We start from the raw sequence: 18,952 nt of genomic DNA on the forward strand, positions 1-18,952 counted from the left end.
GTTTTTATGTCAATGTATCTATGAATCCTTGCATCCGTGTATGTATGTGTGTGTGTGTGTGTGTATCTGTTTATATCCATTTGGCTTTGCGTCTATGTGCATGTGTGTTGTGTGTGTGTGTGTGTGTGTGTTCACGACGCTCATGTGTCTATGAATGCATGCGGGCCTGGGAGTGCGTGTTTGAATGAGTGCATGCGACAACTTCACGATGCAGAGGCCCCAGACCGCAGAGTCCTATTGTTCCGCCACTCCTTCCCTGAAGCCATAACGCGCGGTGCCTGACTGACTGGCCCAGAGTTATGACACAATCACACATGCATTCAGGACTGCAGCACACATGCACACACACACACACATGCACCCATGCACCCATGCACACACGCACACACACACACACACACACACACACTCACGCTCACACAAGGACCTTCTTCTTTTTTTTAACTGTCCCGCTTTCCCATTCAAATGGAGGGCTTTAATCAGCGATTAAAGGAGCGATTTACGGCCGCGTCTCAGATCTCCGAACTCTGGCGGCATTGCCACGGGAACCGCCATGTGAGGTCAGCGCAGGACAGAGGGGGATTTACGATGACAGCAGGGGGGGGGGGGGGGGGGGGGCCTTCCCGTTTTGGTTTCATCCGTTTTTTGTTCGTCTGGAATTTGTTTTAGGGTTATCGCTTCCCCAGTCGGGGACGTTCGTGCTGATGGCCTGTGGATTCACAGAGTTGACAACAAGCTGGTGATTGTGATGAAACTTTGAAGTTTCTTCCCATGCTCGCCCTGCCTGTGGATGTAGGCTTGGGTACATCCGCAGTAGTAGTCGCTGAAGTATTGTAGTTGCTGATGTGTTGTTGGTGGCGTTGATTCTTTCTTTTTTTTTATTGTTAATTTTTAATAAGGTGAATTTCTTACACTGCAGTGTAGAGTGCTTCACACAGGATGTGGGTATGGCTTCAGCGACCACCATCGCCTTGCTTGGATTGGTTCCATTGACAAGTGGAGGTTCTTGTAGCACACTCATCAGACTGAGCAGAACCTCATTTGAATCACTTTGTAAAACACAATTTACCAATTTGTACACTATTATTTCTTTATTCTTAATTTTATTTTCATCAGGATCCCTTACACAAGCTTATTTATTTTCAACGAGTCAATCAAAGCATTGATATTAAAAGGTGCTATGAATAAGGCTAGTACTAATTTCTTTAGAACTATTAGCGGGCTGCTCTAACGAGAGGCTGTCTAAAGATGTGAAGTATTTCAGGCATTTCCCAAGGAGTGACATCAACCCGCGTTTAAGAGCAGTGATAAGAGAGACAGACTTCCTCTTCCGCATCCAGGGGTGGTTCTAACACCCCGTTAAGGACAGAGCACCCTGGGGGTGGTGTCTGCTGATGATTGGGATATCAGGTTGGATTTGATTTAGCTAATTGACGTGGAACAAAACCATGGCTGTTTTCACGTTATATATGCGTTGTCATGGTATTGCATGGTGCGCCATTATCTCGACCAAACAGAACGAGGCGCATTTGTGAAGGAAGGGTGCCTTTGCAGGGTGTAGTAGGAAAGTAGTGAATTACTTAAGTACTCCAATTTTGTTAGTATAGTAGGAGACAGGATTCTCAAATAGATGTGCTGGATGGGTCCATTAGAGAGAGTGTTTGTGTGTGTGTGTGTGTGTGTGTGTGTGTGTGTGTGTGTGTGTGTGTGTGTGTGTGTGTGTGTGTGTGTGTGTGTGTGTGTGTGTGTGTGTGTGTGTGTGTGTGTGTTTTTCTATTTGTATGTGTGTGTGTGTGTGTGTGTGTGTGTCTATGCTATGTTCATGTGTATGTGTGTGTGTATGTGTCCTTGTGTACGGAACTAACGATGCCGACCGCTACACATAAGATAAACGTTGCTATCAAGGCTGTTCTAAATAAAGTACCAATTACTTTGAAGTCGGAAAAACCTTGTAATTCGTTTCTACTTCTTACTTTTACTTCAACTTATAAAACCCCAGCAAAGTACGCTGGCATGGCGGCACATCAGTTCTGACTGAAAAGGACGTTTGATAAAGGGGTTTACGTTGGTCTCTCTAGTGAATGATTGGGGCAAATCAACCCGCCACGGTTATGGGTTAAGCGGAGGCAACGTCAGACTGAAGATAAAAATTGAGTGCAATGAGTGGACAATTCTGTCTGATATCAGAATAATCAATGCATTCCATCAAAGTTGAATTGGATTTCCAAAAATTGCAAGTGACCTAGTTGTAAAAACTGGAAAGAGTGCAGAAAGCAGCTGTAGGCATTGCAAAAGAAGGACTTCAGGTACCATATTGTTCATATGGTCACCTTGGCTGGCAGGAAGTAAGCACGGCCATTATCATGGCAGCGTGGTGATGACATCATCAGGAGGCGAATTTATGCTGGAGAACGATAACCGTTGTGATTTGTGTTTTTTCCTCCCTCACACATGTATACCGGCATCACTGCCACCGTGTCCCATATTTTCCATTTTTTTCATTTGAGTTCCTTTCTGATTTAAATGATGATTTTACTGACCAGAAAAGCCAAAGAATTGTAACATGTACAATAGTGTTCATAGCGAATTATCCCTGTTCCTTCCCACACACTCCCATTACAATATCTGTATCCCTGGATTTGATAACATAATGTCTTTGAGTTCACAGAGTTCATGGGAAATGCTGTAGATAGTTGATGCTCTCAGCAGATGTCGTCTTCCCCTTCCCCTTACAATGTTTGGTTCACTGCCATTCATGCAGATCGATGTGGACTATGTTTGGAGAAACCTTTGGTACGATACACAACTGAATAAATGCATTCCAAAAAAAGGTAAACAGAGCTAACGCTAACACTAGCTTGCGTTTATGTTTTTTCCCCATCGCCGCCTCATCTCGTGGCTACGGTGCGGGCCTGGTTCGCTTCCCCGGCAGTGCCAGTGTGCCCTGGGTCTTCGTGCCCCGCATTAGCGCACAATGCTAACATGTCATAGTTCACTATCTAGTGTAACCAATGGGATCCCGAGTCAACGCGACCCGTTTACCTCAAGCCACTCTCGGCTAGGCTAGGCTAGGCCGTCAGATAATCTACACTAGGCTTGTATCCTTTGTTAATCAAACATTGCTACCATGGTGACGTTTGTTTTTGTTTTGTTTTTGTTTGGTTGGTTTGCTACTACTCCCTAAATAACTGACCTGCTTAACATGTTAATCAAGATGTGTTTTTCTCTTTTTCTTTGGAGCACACAGCTGGACTCTCATGAGGTTGTGAGGCTATGAGACATGGGCCCAGCCTCACTTTCACTAACTTAATTAAATGTATACTTTTTGTTGACTACTGTCAGGAAACAGTTCACCGGAACATTGTGGAGCCTGAATAATCCTGAGATAAGATTTTGTACTACCAAGGACTCTGTGTCATGTCAACGTGTCCCTTTATATTAGCCTACTACTTCTCTCTCTCTCTCTCTCTCCCTCTCTCTCCCTCTCTCTCTCTCTCTCTCTCTCTCTCTCTCTCTCTCTCTCTCTCTCTCTCTCTCTCTCTCTCTCTCTCTGTCTCTGTCTCTGTCTCTGTCCCTCTCTCTCTCTCTCTCTGTCTCTCTGTCTCTCTGTCTCTTTCTCTCTGTCTCTTTCTCTCTCTCTCTCTCTGTCTCTTTCTCTCTGTCTCTCTCTCTCTCTCTCTCTCTCTCTCTCTCTCTCTCTCTCTCTCTCTCTCTGTCTCTCTCTCTCTCTCTCTCTCTCTCTCTCTGTCTCTCTCTCTCTCTCCCTCTCTCTCTCTCTCTCTCTCTCTCTCTCTCTCTCCCTCTCTCTCTCTCTCTCTCTCTCTCTCTCTCTCTCTCTCTCTCTCTCTCTCTCTCTCTCTCTCTCTCTCTCTCTCTGTCTCTGTCCCTCTCTCTCTCTCTCTCTCTGTCTCTCTCTCTCTCTCTCTCTCTCTCTCTCTCTCTCTCTCTCTCTCTCTCTCTCTCTCTCTCTCTCTCTCTCTGTCTCTCTCTCTCTCTCTCTCTGTCTCTCTCTCTCTCTCTCTCTCTCTCTCTCTCTCTCTCTGTCTCTCTCTCTCTCTCTGTCTCTCTCTCTCTCTCTCTCTCTCTCTCTCTCTCTCTCTCTCTCTCTCTCTCTCTCTCTCTCTCTCTCTCTCTCTCTCCCTCTCTCTCTCTCTCTCTCTCTCTCTCTCTCTGTCTCTCTCTCTCTCCCTCCCTCTCCCTCTCTCTCTCTGTCTCTCTCCCTCTCCCTCTCTCTCTCTCTCTCTCTCTCTCTCTCTCTCTCTCTCTCCCCCACCTCTCTCTCTCTCTCTCTCTCTCTCTCTCTCTCTCTCTCTCTCTCTGTCTCTGTCTCTCTCTCTCTCTCTCTCTCTGTCTCTGTCTCTGTCTCTCTCTCTCTCTCTCTCTCTCTCTCTCTCTCTCTCTCTCTCTCTCTCTCTCTCTCTCTCTCTCTCTCTCTCTCTCTCTCTCTCTCTCTCTCTCTCTCTCTCTCTAGCAGGTTAGTGTATATTTGGTTTGTTTTGCGGCACACGTTCACCCTCATTTCCTGTCTCTAATGAGACCATTGGCAGGAGAAACCTGGCAGTAAAAGATCCATAATGGCCTCCCAAGCCCCCCCCCCCCCCCCCCATCCACGCACGCACACACACACACACACACACACACACACACACACACACACACACACACACACACACACACACACACACACACACACACACACACACACACACTCATACTCACACTCACACTCAGCTCCCTTCAGTTCCACACAAGCCTTTTTTCCCTGCTTCTTCTCCAAAATAGCTTTTCTAGGAAGAACATGAGTCATAGTAGCGTAGCTACTGGCTAACCGGTAAGTGCCTGCGTCTATACCGCCGTACCTGCTTACCGGTAAGTGCAGTGCAGAGCCGCTCTCATGGAAGGGAGCGGTCTAATGCAGAGGAACTAGAATAGTCAAATGTGGGGGTGAATTTTTTAATTAAACCCCTTTTAACTAGGCCCAGTTCAGTATAAAGTCTGGAAAGGAAAAGTGGTAGAAAGAAGGTAATTGAAAAGAGCAAGTAAGGCTTTTGTGTGAATGACTTCACGGTTATAGGGAGGGAATTCATTAACTTGGACTGAGAGCTAGACGCTTTGATGAATAAACGGTCATTTGTCAAGATTACGCAGACCGCTCCCAGACCCCTTAGCTATTGTACTCAGCAGTGCCATGTTGCTTTCTGGTCTGCACTCGAAAACACATTATTGTGCCATACTGGGATATTTATAGACTTTCATTTATCAGACCGCCTCACCCCCATAGTACTAGTCTACTAGTTCAACTATAACCTATATTTTTTTGAGGCAGTGAATATTTGAATGCATCATGGTTAATGTCGATGATTAATCTTTTACATTTGGGAATATATTTCTTTTTTCATTTATCCGTTGTCAACACAGCTAGAAATAGCAGAAGACCAATTAAGCCTTCAACCAGCAAGCATTTCCGACTCCCCAGGCGATAATTGTATGTTATATCACACTTAAATAGATAGTCATTCTAAATAAAAAGCCATTACAGCTATCCAAACAACACTGGGGATGCTAGTGTTAATGCTATCTGAGGGATGTCCCCATGTTTGCCTTCTGGAAATTCACTCCATTCCATAACATGCCCCCTTACAGTACCGGCACTACAAAACTCAGGATCCGGTCTCCACCTCCCCCGGGGGGGCCCTCCTAGCGCCCCCAAAGCCATGTTCCACTCCCAACACACTCTGACTGTATCCAGAGCCCAGCGCCCGGGGCTTAACACAGGACCCAAATACATCCCGAGCGCCACAGACGCCACCCTGTGCATTTACAGACTGGCATTGTGTGGAACACAGCAACTCATGCACATATTTAAGCATGGTACGGCTCGCATGCACAACCGGGAGCCTGTGTGGAGGGTGAGCGAGGCTCTGTGGGGGCCGGGGGGGGGGGGGGGGGAATGAATGAGCTCAGCGTGAGCCATGCGCCGTAATTGCCGCTCCATGCCAACCAACGCTTCATTACAACCAAAGTACAGGTGCCAGGCAGACGGGTCACCCGGGGACAGAGCGACGGCGTCAGCGACGCGGGCCAGGGTGTACTTTGTCATCAATTTGGCGGTATTACTTTCTCTTCTGCTTGCGCACTCATTCGCTCGTTCACTTCTTCTCCTTCTTCCTTAATGCCGCTCCTTCAATGACTCCCCCCTCCCCCCCCTTGTTCATTCACACCCTCAATCACCCGCTTGTGATTTTGACTCCCTCTCTCCCTCGCCACCCCAGCCATCCATCCAAGATTATTTTGCTTTGGATGGATCACGTACCACGACCTCATTGCCCTACAAGAAAGCCGCAGCATATGTATTCCTCTCTCGCCATCACCACCTTCTCTTTGTTTGGAGTTGATGGATGTATGAGGGGGGGGGGAGGGGGTTGAATATGAGTCTTAAGTGCAGTTATTGTTTTCTTGGCGCGCTGTACAGTAGCTCTGCCATCATTGTACGACCCCCTGAGTTGGAGGGACCCCGAGGCAGCGCCGGTTTCCTCCGGCCTGTGCCAGTCGGAGCAGAGCGTCGTCGTGATTAGGAAGTTGTGGGGTCTGCGAGCTGGAAGACCGGCGCAGGGGGTCCTTTCATGGTCGCGTTCGGCTGTGTTTTGACACGGGGAGCAGAGGAGGGGGGGGGGGGGGGGGTGGGCTCTGATGGGATCGGTATCAGGCCTGGCCAGTGCTTCCTGTGTGGACACAATGGGACAGGAAGCGTGTTAATGGCTCTGACGAGGAGTTTGCCAGTTTTTTCCCTCTCGCACTCGCACTCTCGTGCTCTCTGTCTCGCTCTGTGTCTCGCTCTGTGTCTCTCTCTATCTGTCTCTATCGCTGTCTTGCTCCTTGCTCTCTGTATCTATCTCTCTCTCTCTCTCTCTTTCTCTCTCTCTCTCTCTCTCTCTCTCTCTCTCTCTCTCTCCCTCTCCCTCTCCCTCTCCCTCTCCCTCTCTGTCTCTGTCCCTCTCTCTCTCTCTCTCTGTCTCTCTGTCTCTCTGTCTCTCTGTCTCTCTCTCTCTCTCTCTCTCTCTCTCTCTCTCTCCAACTCTTTCTCTCTCTCTCTCTCTCTCTCGCTCTCTCGCTCTCTCTCTCTCTCTCTCACTCTTTCCATCTCTCCATCTCTCACAAAGAAATAAAGGGGTCTCCAAGAGGGAGGAACGAGACATCCAGCACACATATACACAACCCTTATACATGCAGATAACCCAGAACAGAAATACACACACTTACATGCACACTTAGTCACACACAAACACACTTATCTGGAAACGCACACACAAAACCTGACTGAATCACGCTCGCACACTTTCGTTCTTCACTGTGCAAGAGATTTTTCTTTCATGTGTCTGCAGGTGAGCACGCCTGCAATCGTGCAAATGTGTGCAGACGCATGTGTGTAGCAAGCACACATGCATGCATCCTTGCTGTCACTTCTACACATACGTACATACGTGTTCATGCTGGTGTGCATGTGGACACAGGAAGTGGTTGTGTGGGGTTAACCGCTTGACGTCTCTAGAGTGGGACCGGTGGGTGTCTGGTCGATTATGAAAACAACTTCCTGCCAAGAGGCACCCCGCATAAACACATTTGCAGACAGATTTGCGACGGCCGAACATAAGTCAATTCCCGTCGGTGGCGATCAGGGGGACCTCTGTGGCCCCGGCTGTCCTGCGAACAGGAGGGACACATTGTTAGCATTTAGGGTGCAGTGGTCGGTCCCAACCTTCTAAGGCTGTGTGATCAGGACTAGGGTGGAACATTTATCTTTTTTGATAATATTTGTTACATTTCTGGTCATATTTGTTGGTATTGTTTAACATTTAATAACTCAACTGCTCCGACAAAAACTCTGTAATAGGCCTGTAATAGCCTCGTCCAAACATTTAATTTAGCCCAAATGAAATTATTGGATGGCCTGCCTGTCTGTTTACCTACCCACCTACCTGTTGGCACTCGGCTCGTCCCCTCATTGCTCATGACCTGAGACTCCGGAAGGGCTAGACAGACCTATTGCTGAAGCTAGTCATGTGTTTTGGGGGAGTGGCTTTAGAGGGAGGACTGAAGGGAGGGGCGGGACTATTTTGTTAGGATACTTAAAAAATCCTGGCTGGTTTCTCAAAACTGCCTACCCTAGCTTAAAGTGTGGAAAGTCTTGCTTGTTGTGCATCTACTGTCACACAATCAACCTAATCAACATCTGTCCATAACATCCATGACCAAATGAACTTATAGCTATCGACAATGCTCGGAACTCTATGCTAGTAAAACAATTAGAAATATTGGCTGTTCATCTTTTTCCACAGATACAGGACATTATGAGACCTTTCAACCCTTGCAAAGTACATTATGGTTGGCATAGTACTGTATACTTACGTACAGTATTTGTAGACCAATACTGTACACTTATCACGGTGGTGGGCAGGGTGGTGGCGAGGGGTCGGGGTGGATAGCGGTGTTGAGTAGGAGGGCGGGAGAGGGTCACGGGTTCCAGGAAGTAGGAGAATGCTGATCCAAGCGCGATAAGTCTTAAGTGAATTGGAGTGACACACTGGGCCTTGTGTCCCCTTCCCTCCCCGGCTCTCCCCTGCCCTCCCCCCCCCCCCCCCCCCCCCCTCTCCCTCAATTACAGCCAGTTGCACTTTCTGGCCGGAGAGAGAAAGTCTCTTTCTCCGAGCGCTCAGCTGGGGCGGTGGAGGCCTGTGGACGTCCTCTCTCGTCCTCAAACAAAGAGGGAATAGGAGGCATCAGCGAGATGGGAGGGCTATGGAAGGAAGGAGAGGACTGCGATGATCTATTCCTGGCTTGTGCTGTATCCTAAGGTCAAATTCCATTTATAAACCCAAAGATCTTAAATACAGAAGTCATGCCAGGGGGACAGCTGCTATTTCTGTTGCCCATCAACAGTGAGCTCTTTATTTCCTGCTCCGCGCGGGTGAATAGGCGCTATAGCGCAACCCTGGGTCTAATGAAAGCAATCATTGCCCTCTTTCCCCCTTCATTTTTATGCAACTGACGGGTGCGTGAAGACAGAACAAAGAGCCAAGGATTGATATTTAATGTTGCTTCGTTATATCGGCGGCATTGTGACTGATGGCCGTGTTGACTTTGGCAAATAGGTCAGCGATTATCTCTGAGCAGTTCAATATTGGAGCTCATGATAACCTATCACAACCTATCAATCTCCAAACCCACGCACTGGGCCTGGGCCCCGACCCTGACGTATGAAATGTGAATTCATAAATGCTTATTAATATTGCCGGTTCCTAATCTGTATGCATGTGTGGGCATATCTGTGGGTTTGTGCCCACATGTCTGTCTGTCCGTCTGCTGTCTGTGTGTGTGTGTGTGTGTGTGTGTGTGTGTGTGTGTGTGTGTGTGTGTGTGTGTGTGTGTCTGTGTGCGTGTGTCTGTGCATGTGTGTGTTTGTGGGTGTCTCTGAGTGTTTGAACACGTGCGTGAGTGTATGCGTTTATGTGTGTGAGTGTGTGTGTGTGTGTGTGTGTGTGTGTGTGTGTGTGTGTGTGTGTGTGTGTGTGTGTGTGTGTGTGTGTGTGAGGGATGTATACATGTGAATGTGGTGTTGAGAAAGACAGATTTGCAGTTTGGATCACTCAGGCCAATATACGTCCAGACAAGTCAATACAGCCAGACTTAAACTCTCGACCCAAGGATTCCGGAAACCTCTCATTTTTATCTTCTTGCACATTCCCCATGATGATAGCGATCATTGCTAAAGGTGCGCTAGCATGCTTGTCTTGAGTGAAACTCTTCAGGTTCAATTCAATAAAAGCAAACAACTCTAAAGATTCTATGACCTACAATGCTATCTTTAAGAAAATTGTGTCAGTTGTTAACGTCACCTGAACTTTTTACTAAAACAAGAACAACAGAAAATACACTTTTTTTTTTTTTTAATGACGATAAATGACATAACTTAACAAATGGCCTGAATGTTTCACCCTTGGCCTCCGTTACAGTTTACTTTTTTATTGTTCGTTTGAGCTGAAGATCCCAGAGAGTAAGGAGAGCCAATGAAACCAAAATGATCAATTGAACGCAGTTCAAAACGCAGTCACTGGTGGGCGCTTCATTTTATTACATTCCCGAAAGGTGGATCCAACAGATCAAACATGAGGCAGTCTCCATTTTGTTTGATACAGTTACGTCCTCTTGCCTTCCATCGTGCATCAGAACTTTAAGAGTCCTTCTCTGGAGTCCTTCCCTGGCAGCCGTGGTACCGCCAGACACGCCACATTTCAGGGGTAATCAAAACACAATCCCGGGTTTCATTGGACGCAGATTAAAAGGGAGAAGATGGGTCTGCTCTTTGTAACGAGATCTTGGCAACGACATCTCGGCACGAAACGGGGAAGAGCCTAACCCCCCCAGCCCCCCCTTTCCCATCCCTTCACATCCTTCAGTCAAGCTACCCTATAGCACCCCCTTCTGTAACTTTCTGCCTTTTAAAACCTTCTTAATAACCAGAGGTAGGAAAGTCCGGGGTCAATGTCCCCTAGGGTAACCTGTAGGTGTGCTTAAAGCAAGGTGCACCCCTCGTCCCTGCATGCTCATCAATAATCTGTTGCTGAACCCACTGTTTAGGAACACAGGACGATGGAGAATTGTTGGAATAAATGGGTCTGCTTCATCAGAAATACATAGTACTAACTTAAGTGAAATTACAATCACCAGCAGCTACTGTCGACCATATAGTAGGACTGTGGCGTCTAGCCCCTCCCCCCCCCCCCCCCACACACACACACACACAAACACACACATACACACATTCACTCACCAGCAGCTCTTCCCCATGGAGATGTGAGCTGAACCCCTCCACGCTGTACACTTAAGGCGGGAGGGCATGCTGAGCTAGCGCTAGGCTAATCACAGGTTTGGTGGCGTTTGTCTGACTTAACCGCAACCGCCTTAGCTCACAGCCAGAGAGTCAGCACAAAAGCCCCCCTCTTCCAGACAGAAGCTAGCCAGGGGAGCTTAGCGCAAGTGCTAATAGCCGTAGCACTGGCAGGTAATCCCGGTGCAAAGGTCCTCAGACGTTACGCGCTAAATAGCTAGGTGGGGTTACCGCTACGCTAGGCACCAAAACATGCTGTTATGGGATGGAAACCCGCGGCTGGAGGAGTGTCAGGTCCTGTCGGGGAGGGACACCACCGTTTAATTAACGTGCTTAGGGCTTAAGCGCTACCACCTCTTTCTCATTGTCAGGGCTTTTTTTCCCCAAGAGCCCTTCTCTGGTAAAGCCGCAGTTTAAATGTCACCGTGGCTTACGGTTGAGTATAGAGCTACGCAGTGGGCTGCTTTTTTCAGTTTTCTCTGCTTTTCAAACTACTTTAGTTTGCCGGGTTCGCCAGATCAAGTTTCGGCTGTGGCTTCTGGTGACTTAAAGCGGGCCGTGCGTGTAGGTGGCGGCTGCTCAACTCAAGAGGGACTTTTCATTAGAGGTGACATTTAGAATGATAGCCTTGGTCTGTGATCCAAGAGAGGGTAGGATGAGAGAGGAAAGGATGAGGAGAATGCCGAAGATATTAGAGGGGAAGAAAGGAGACATGAGTGGGGAGGAAGGAGATGGGATAGGTGACAAAAGAGGAGACATAAGAGGGAAGGAAAGGATTGATAGGAGTGGAGAGGAGAGGAGATTAAAATGAAGACGAAAGAAGAGAGAGAGATCAGAGGAGATATGAAAGGCGAGGGAGATTAAAGGCGAGAAGGAAATGAAACAAAGCAGATAAAAGTTAAAAATCATCCTTCTCTCATTTCAGTACCAACCTCTTATCTCTTTCCATCCCTCTCTCGTTGTCTATGTTAATCTCTGCCGCTTTTTTCTCAGACAAGCACGCACCCACACCAACGCCGATATACACCGGAAACCCAGACGCACACACACACACACACTAACACGCACACACACACCCAGCTACTTCCTGAGACGTGCTGCACATCTATATGTGTGCCTTCGTTCGGCCGTCCAGAGTGAACAGAGTACGACTTTAATTGAGTGTAACATCAGAATTAGCGTACTCTTGCTAAACATAAATGTGGCTGTGAAGGGGGGATGGGGGGGGGGGGGGGGGGGGGGGCTGGCATTCTTGAGAACTTACTGGCCCTCTGCGGTCTGCATTCCATATTCCCTTCCCCCCTCCCCCTGCCGAGCTGCTGTTTCCAGAGGAACAGGAAGCCAGCGCTGCTTCCTGTCACGATACGATACTTTCATGTGGTCACTTCCTGGTGTTTTCCCCGCGTTGCTCCGTTCTGTAGAACCGCAGATTAGCAGCTCTCACAAGCTAAAAGCCGGCTGATGGTGTATGTACAGCATGGGAATCAAATCCCATCAGATCACATGATCAATTACGCAAAATAAGTCAGTGAGTTTGATTTAACACAAGACCCACCTCTTTGCCAGGAAAGAACCTTACTTTTATGTAACATACTGCTATGTAGAATAATGTTCTTGCCATGTTATAAATAATTACTGTTTTAAATAGGGATGATGCAGTATTTTTGGTTTTGAAGCAAACTTTGGGCGAAAAACACACTTCAGGTGAGAAAATGTTAGAACCTCCAATTTCCCTCACTCTGTTTGGTCCCTCATTATGTTGTTTTTGTTCCTGTTTTCCTCTGTCGTCTTTTGTCTGGGAGGAGGTCGTTACCGTGGAGGGCCTGGTGAAATAAGCATTGAAACAGGGGGTATGTGTGTCTTGTGTTTGTGTTCCTGCTCATACACAGCAACAAATATAGGTGGTGTGTTTTCGATGGGGGGGGGGGGGGGTAATCAGAGCCGGGGTGGGGGAAGAGGGGGGTGATGGGGGCAGCTTTGGTAACCTTGCAGTGGTATGTGGAGAGCGAGAACCCTGGCTTCCCCGCTTCCGAGCAGATAGCTGCCGCTGCTGTGTAGTCTGGGGCGCGGTGGCGCTTGAACTTTGAACACCGTGTTTGGCTGGATGACTGAGAGTCCTGCGTCCCAGGGAGAGAGATAACCATGGGGGAGGGGGAGAGAGAGAGTGAAGGGGGGAGGGAAGGCAAAGAGGGGAGAGAAGGGAGAACGTGAGAGGATCGGGGAGAGAGGGGGAAGGGGAGAGAGAGACTTGAGAGTGAAAGAGATGGGAGAGAGACAGATGGAAGGAGAGAGCGGTAGAGAGGTAGTGAGATGGAAAAAGAGTGAGGGACATAGGGAGAGAGAGAAGAAAAGACGAAATAACCTCAAACCTTTTTAATTTGAACAAGCAAAGACTGCTCAGTACCGTATAACAGCATGCCATACGTGTGTGTGTGTGTGTGTCTGTGTCTGCGTGTGTGTGCGTGCGCGCGTGTGTGCATGCGTGTGAAAGTGAGCACAGGTCATTCCATACAGCTATTGACTAAGCACACACACACACACACACACACACACACACACACACACACACACACACACACACACACACACACACACACACACACACAAAAGCTATGAGCATCATGCACAATTAGAAGTGTTGAGATAGGGAAAAATAACTATTGAGATTTTTGAAATATGCCTACTATATGCCTACTAGAAACAAATTTGATAATCACCGTTTTTAAAAGGGAACCAAAGACAGAAACCGAAGTGCGAGAACACCACTCCCTCTGGTGAAAACAGGACAATGCAACTTGGCTCCTATCAGTTAGCCTTGACCCCCAGATGGGTCTTCTAGCCTCCTGTCCTAAGGATGATATAAGGCTGCAACACAGCCAATCACATCGCAGCAGCCAAACTGAAGCTGTCATGGGTGAGAAATAGCAACAAAAAAAAGAGAGAGAGCACAAGAGAGAGCGATCGCACACAGAGGGAGAGAGAGAGAGAGAGAGAGAGAGAGAGAGAGAGAGAGAGAGAGAGAGAGAGAGAGAGAGAGAGAGAGAGAGAGAGAGAGAGAGAGAGAGAGAGAGAGAGAGAGAGAGAGATTCTCTCTCGTGACCTACACTACACCAGTTGCTGCTGGACTGCAGCAAGCGACTGCCGTCATCAGCCACCCAATCACACCACGCCAAGGTCACATGATTGAGAAGTTGAATGTCCTTCATTCAATAGACGTCAAGACGGCTGTCTCCACTCTGGTTTAACCAAATGTGATGGTTAAGGAACCGAGTCAGGTGAGAGGGAGGGCTAGAGAGGGAGGGAGGGAGCCAGAGAGAGGGATAGGGGGAGTGGGAAATAGAGCGGGTTGGGAAGAGAGAGAGAGAGAGAGAGAGAGAGAGAGAGAGAGAGAGAGAGAGAGAGAGAGAGAGAGAGAGAGAGAGAGAGAGAGAGAGAGAGAGAGAGAGAGAGAGAGAGAGAGAGTATTCGAGGACGCAGTAGGAAACGAGGGAGGGAGGGCGGGGGGGAAACCAGTTAGGGAGGGAGGGCAGGGGGGAGAGAGTGAGGGAGGAAGGGCAGGGGGGAGAGAGTGGAAGAGAAGTAGAGAGAGATAGAGGGAGCGGTGTGACAGAGGGGTAAGAGGGGCAGACAGAGAGAGAGAGAGAGGGGGAGGAAGGCGCAAGGGAAGGGAGACGCAAGAAGGAGACGTTTTAAAAATAGTGGAAGAAGTGTGTATTTTTTTTCCCAGGGCTGCAGGAGGAAGGTTGCATACCGCCGGAGGTAGAGAGGGAGAGAGAGAGAGAGAGAGAGAGAGAGAGAGAGAGAGAGAGAGAGAGAGAGAGAGAGAGAGAGAGAGAGAGAGAGAGAGAGAGAGAGAGAGAGAGAGAGAGAGAGAGAGAGAGAGAGAGAGAGAGAGAGAGAGAGAGAGAGAGACAGAGAGAGAGAGAGAGAGAGAGAGAGAGAGAGAGAGGGGGGGAGGGCAGACTAAGAACCAGATGTGGGGGTGTGAGTCACCATGACGATGGGGCCTATTGTGACGCTGGGCGCCGTGTGCACGCCAGCCCCCGGGCGTTGGGACCCAGGCCATGCTACACGCTCCACACTAGCCGTACCACAGGGTCCTACAAAGCCACCATACAACCCATGTTCTACTACGTTTAGTATTAACTGTTTCTTAGTAGTAGTATAACTGGAATAGAGTGCATGATGGGGTCAGACAGCAAGAGCAAGTCCATGAAGTCTGGCTGAAAAAAAGAACTCCACAAAAATATCCACTGAGGCTAATTCAGGGTGTCTTTCTCACATAAATCCTATAGATGAGAACACTTCCAAACACTGAACGCATTGTGAACAAAGCCAGCATTGAGATTATTTTTAAGACACAGGATTCGCTCTGCCTTTTAGCCCCAGTGCTTCGGGTTCTGCGCCATGGCTGTGCTCGTACGTGTGTCTTCTTGGCTTATCGTGCCAGATGTTTCCCCCCAGAATGCATGTGCGTCTGTGTGTTACTTGAATAAAGTTTTCCGTCTTCCTGAGAGCGACGGCAAAAAAAAAAATGGAGAAAAAAAAAGATATTAATTTCCGTCGGTGTGTGTAACCAGGCAACGGTGGTTCGCCTCATAAAGGTGTGAGTGAATACAAAAGCCGAGCTGCTTCCGCCCTGCAGATTGTGTTGGACTTTTGACAGGACGTGCAGTCAGGTGGAATGTGTGTGTTATTGTGTGTGTTATTGTAATGGCCAACACACAATGGACCACCACTGTTTGTTAGGGATATTGCGTCCACATGTACAATATTGTCCGTAGATAAGCCTGTATTACTCATGGAAGAAACACTTTATTGACATTCAGTGTAGGTGTGTGCGTGCATTTATTCCTGCGTAAATGCATATGTCTGCGTGCATTTTTTTGTGTGCATAAGTGTCTGTGTGTGTGTGTGTGTGTGTGTGTGTGTGTGTGTGTGTGTGTGTGTGTGTGTGTGTGTGTGTGTGTGTGTGTGTGTGTGTGTGTGTGTGTGTGTGTGTGTGCGTGTGTGTGTGTGTGTGTGTGTGTGGGTCTTTGTGTATGTTAATGTACGCCAGTGCATGACTGTCTGTGTCTACATACGATGATGAACGAACAGTCTATGTACACTGTTGTAAAGTGACCTGAGATGCCCCTAGTTCCTCTCCCTGAAATCCACAATTCATCCAAACCCTGACTCTCCCATAAAGGGGTCTCATCCAAACCCTGGGTCTCATCCAAACCCTGGGTCTCACCAAAAACCCTGAGTCTCCCATAAAGGGGTCTCATCCAAACCCTGGGTCTCCCAGAGGGAGGGGGAGAGCTCTCCCTCTACCTCTCTTTAAGACCCAGTATAACAACATTCCTCTTCTGCTTCAGTTAAATGAACCTCCCCATATCCCTGATCCACTGAACACACCGCACCTTAGTCCATCCAGACACATATCCAAGAGAACATGCGCCGCCCTTTATAGAGTGGAATACTTTAATTTGTTGTGTCATCTCTCTTTTTTACGAGTTATATGTTGTCTTCTGCGGTTCCCTCCTATTGGGTTTGTTTCTATACTAGTTTGATGATGAAATTCATTACACTTATGATATATGTATGTGAATAATATGTGAATATAGGAAACATCCCATTTCATATCTGAAATATTTTACCAAAGTCAGAGAACCCCAGATAAAATGCTGGACTGAACAGTGAACGGATCATATTTATGTATGGGTTGTTCAGGACTTTGTCATTTGCGATCGCTGGCTTCTTCGAGCCGGCCCAGCAGGGCATCAGCAGTATCCATGTTTGGATTGGTATGCACACCCGCTTGGAAACAATCATAAAAACGTGTGTAATTGTACGTTGAGAGCGCCTTTGTTGTGTTTGATGTGTTTTTCCCCGGCACTAGGGTGGGTGACCCTGGGTGGGATAGAGCCGGGACTGGCAGAGATATATAATCCTAACTGGATCAAGCGTTTAACAAGACTCGTTCTCCCCCATGGCCTTGTGCTATCGTATGCTTTCGATTATGGATTTATTGCTCCTTTCTGTGTTCTTATAGGATCATGGTTCCAATGTTGGTGTGAGAGATTCTGTGCTGCACAGATGTACACTCAGATATAGCAGGGGGTTTTATTCTTTTGGTGGAAACTGTTTCACCCCATGTGACTCTGTGGCTCAGCCTGCTAGTGCAATTAGTAATAGTTCATGTGCGCAGTTCTCCATGCAAAGACGCAGGTTAGATTCCCTCCTGCGGTCCCTTGCAAGACGTCATTCACCTTCTCTTTCAACCCACTTTCCTGTCTTCTAATGCAAAAAGATCAAATCAGATTGACAAATGATAACTACTTCTGCTGAAATGCACTTTACTATTTTAACTAATAGTGCAAATGGCTCCCTGTGTTTTACCTTGTTCTCAAGGTAATTCCCCTTTTTCAAATTTCCTTAGAGAAATTATCTCTTTCAATAATAATAATAATAAACTTTATTTATATAGCACTTTTCAAAACACAGTTACAAAGTGCTGAACAATACAAACACAATTATAACAAGGAGTATAAACTACATGTGATGTACAGAAAGAAGACAGGAATAAAAATCCAATAATCCAATACCAAGCAATACATTGACCTGCTCGTTGCCGAAGCAGTTAAACAATTTAACAAAGGAATAAAAAATGTAGACTCTCAAAACGAGAAGGTGATTTTCATTTAAAATACAAGGTAGAAAAACGTACAAATAAATAAACAGTATGCAAGCAATCGGAAACCCAAAATATCCCATGCAGATAAAATAAAGAGAAATGTAATTAAACGTAACAGAACGTCTCCCTCTCTGCCCGCCTGCAGAACTCCATCAGACACAACCTGTCCCTGCACAGCCGCTTCGTGCGGGTGCAGAACGAGGGCACGGGCAAGAGCTCCTGGTGGATGCTGAACCCCGAGGGTGGCAAGAGCGGCAAGTCTCCCCGCCGCCGCGCCGCCTCCATGGACAACAACAGCAAGTTCAGCAAGAGCCGGGGGAGGGCCGCCAAGAAGAAGGTAAGGGCCCGGGAGGACGAGGAGGAGCACTGTAGACTCCTAGAGGCGTTTAGGCCTTTTATCATCCAGAGAGACGTACAGGTGAGGGAACAGCCACAGGGAGGGACAGAGACCTACAGAACAGTCACAGGGAGGGACAGAGACCTACAGAACAGTCACAGGGAGGGACAGAGACCTACAGAACAGTCACAGGGAGGGACAGAGACCTACAGAACAGTCACAGGGAGGGACAGAGACCTACAGAACAGCCACAGGGAGGGACAGAGACCTACAGAACAGTCACAGAGTGTTACAGAGACCTACAGAACAGCCGCAGGGAGGGACAGAGAGCTACAGAACAGCCACAGGGAGGGACAGAGACCTACAGAACAGTCACAGAGTGTTACAGAGACCTACAGAACAGCCGCAGGGAGGGACAGAGACCTACAGAACAGTCACAGAGTGTTACAGAGAGCTACAGAACAGCCACATAGAGTGACAGAGACCTACAGAACAGCCACAGAGAGTGACAGAGACCTACAGAACAGTCACAGAGTGTTACAGAGAGCTACAGAACAGCCACAGAGAGTGACAGAGACCTACAGAACAGCCACAGAGAGTGACAGAGACCTACAGAACAGTCACAGAGTGTTACAGAGAGCTACAGAACAGCCACAGAGAGTGACAGAGACCTACAGATACCTACGCAGAACAGCCACAGAGAGGGACAGAGAACAGTCACAGAGGGCGACAGAGACCTACAGAACAGTCACAGGGTGTTACAGAGACCTACAGAACAGTCACAGGGTGTTACAGAGAGCTACAGAACAGTCACAGAGAGTGACAAAGACCACCAGAGAACAGCCACAGAGAGCGACAGAGAACAGCCACAGAGAGTGACAGAGAGCTACAGAACAGTCACAGAGAGTTACAGAGAACAGCCACAGAGAGATACAGAGACCTACGGAGAGAACAGCCACAGAGAGTTACAGAGACCGTCGTAGAATGTCCAAAGAGTGACAGAAACCTACAGAACAGTCACAGAGAGTTACAGAGACCTACGGAGAACAGC

General features: G+C 47.8%; 1 protein-coding gene across 1 annotated transcript in view; it reads left to right on the forward strand.

Annotated features, from left to right (window-relative positions):
- Positions 1 to 18,952, forward strand: part of foxo1a (forkhead box O1 a) — a 37,843-nt gene that overhangs the window by 12,266 nt on the left and 6,625 nt on the right. The window contains exon 2 of the mRNA XM_030381043.1: positions 17,710 to 17,901. Within this exon, the coding sequence (XP_030236903.1) occupies positions 17,710 to 17,901 (192 nt within the window). The remainder of the gene's footprint in view (positions 1 to 17,709; positions 17,902 to 18,952) is intronic.

Source organism: Gadus morhua, chromosome 16, assembly GCF_902167405.1.
Source record: "Gadus morhua chromosome 16, gadMor3.0, whole genome shotgun sequence".
Taxonomy (NCBI): domain Eukaryota; kingdom Metazoa; phylum Chordata; class Actinopteri; order Gadiformes; family Gadidae; genus Gadus; species Gadus morhua.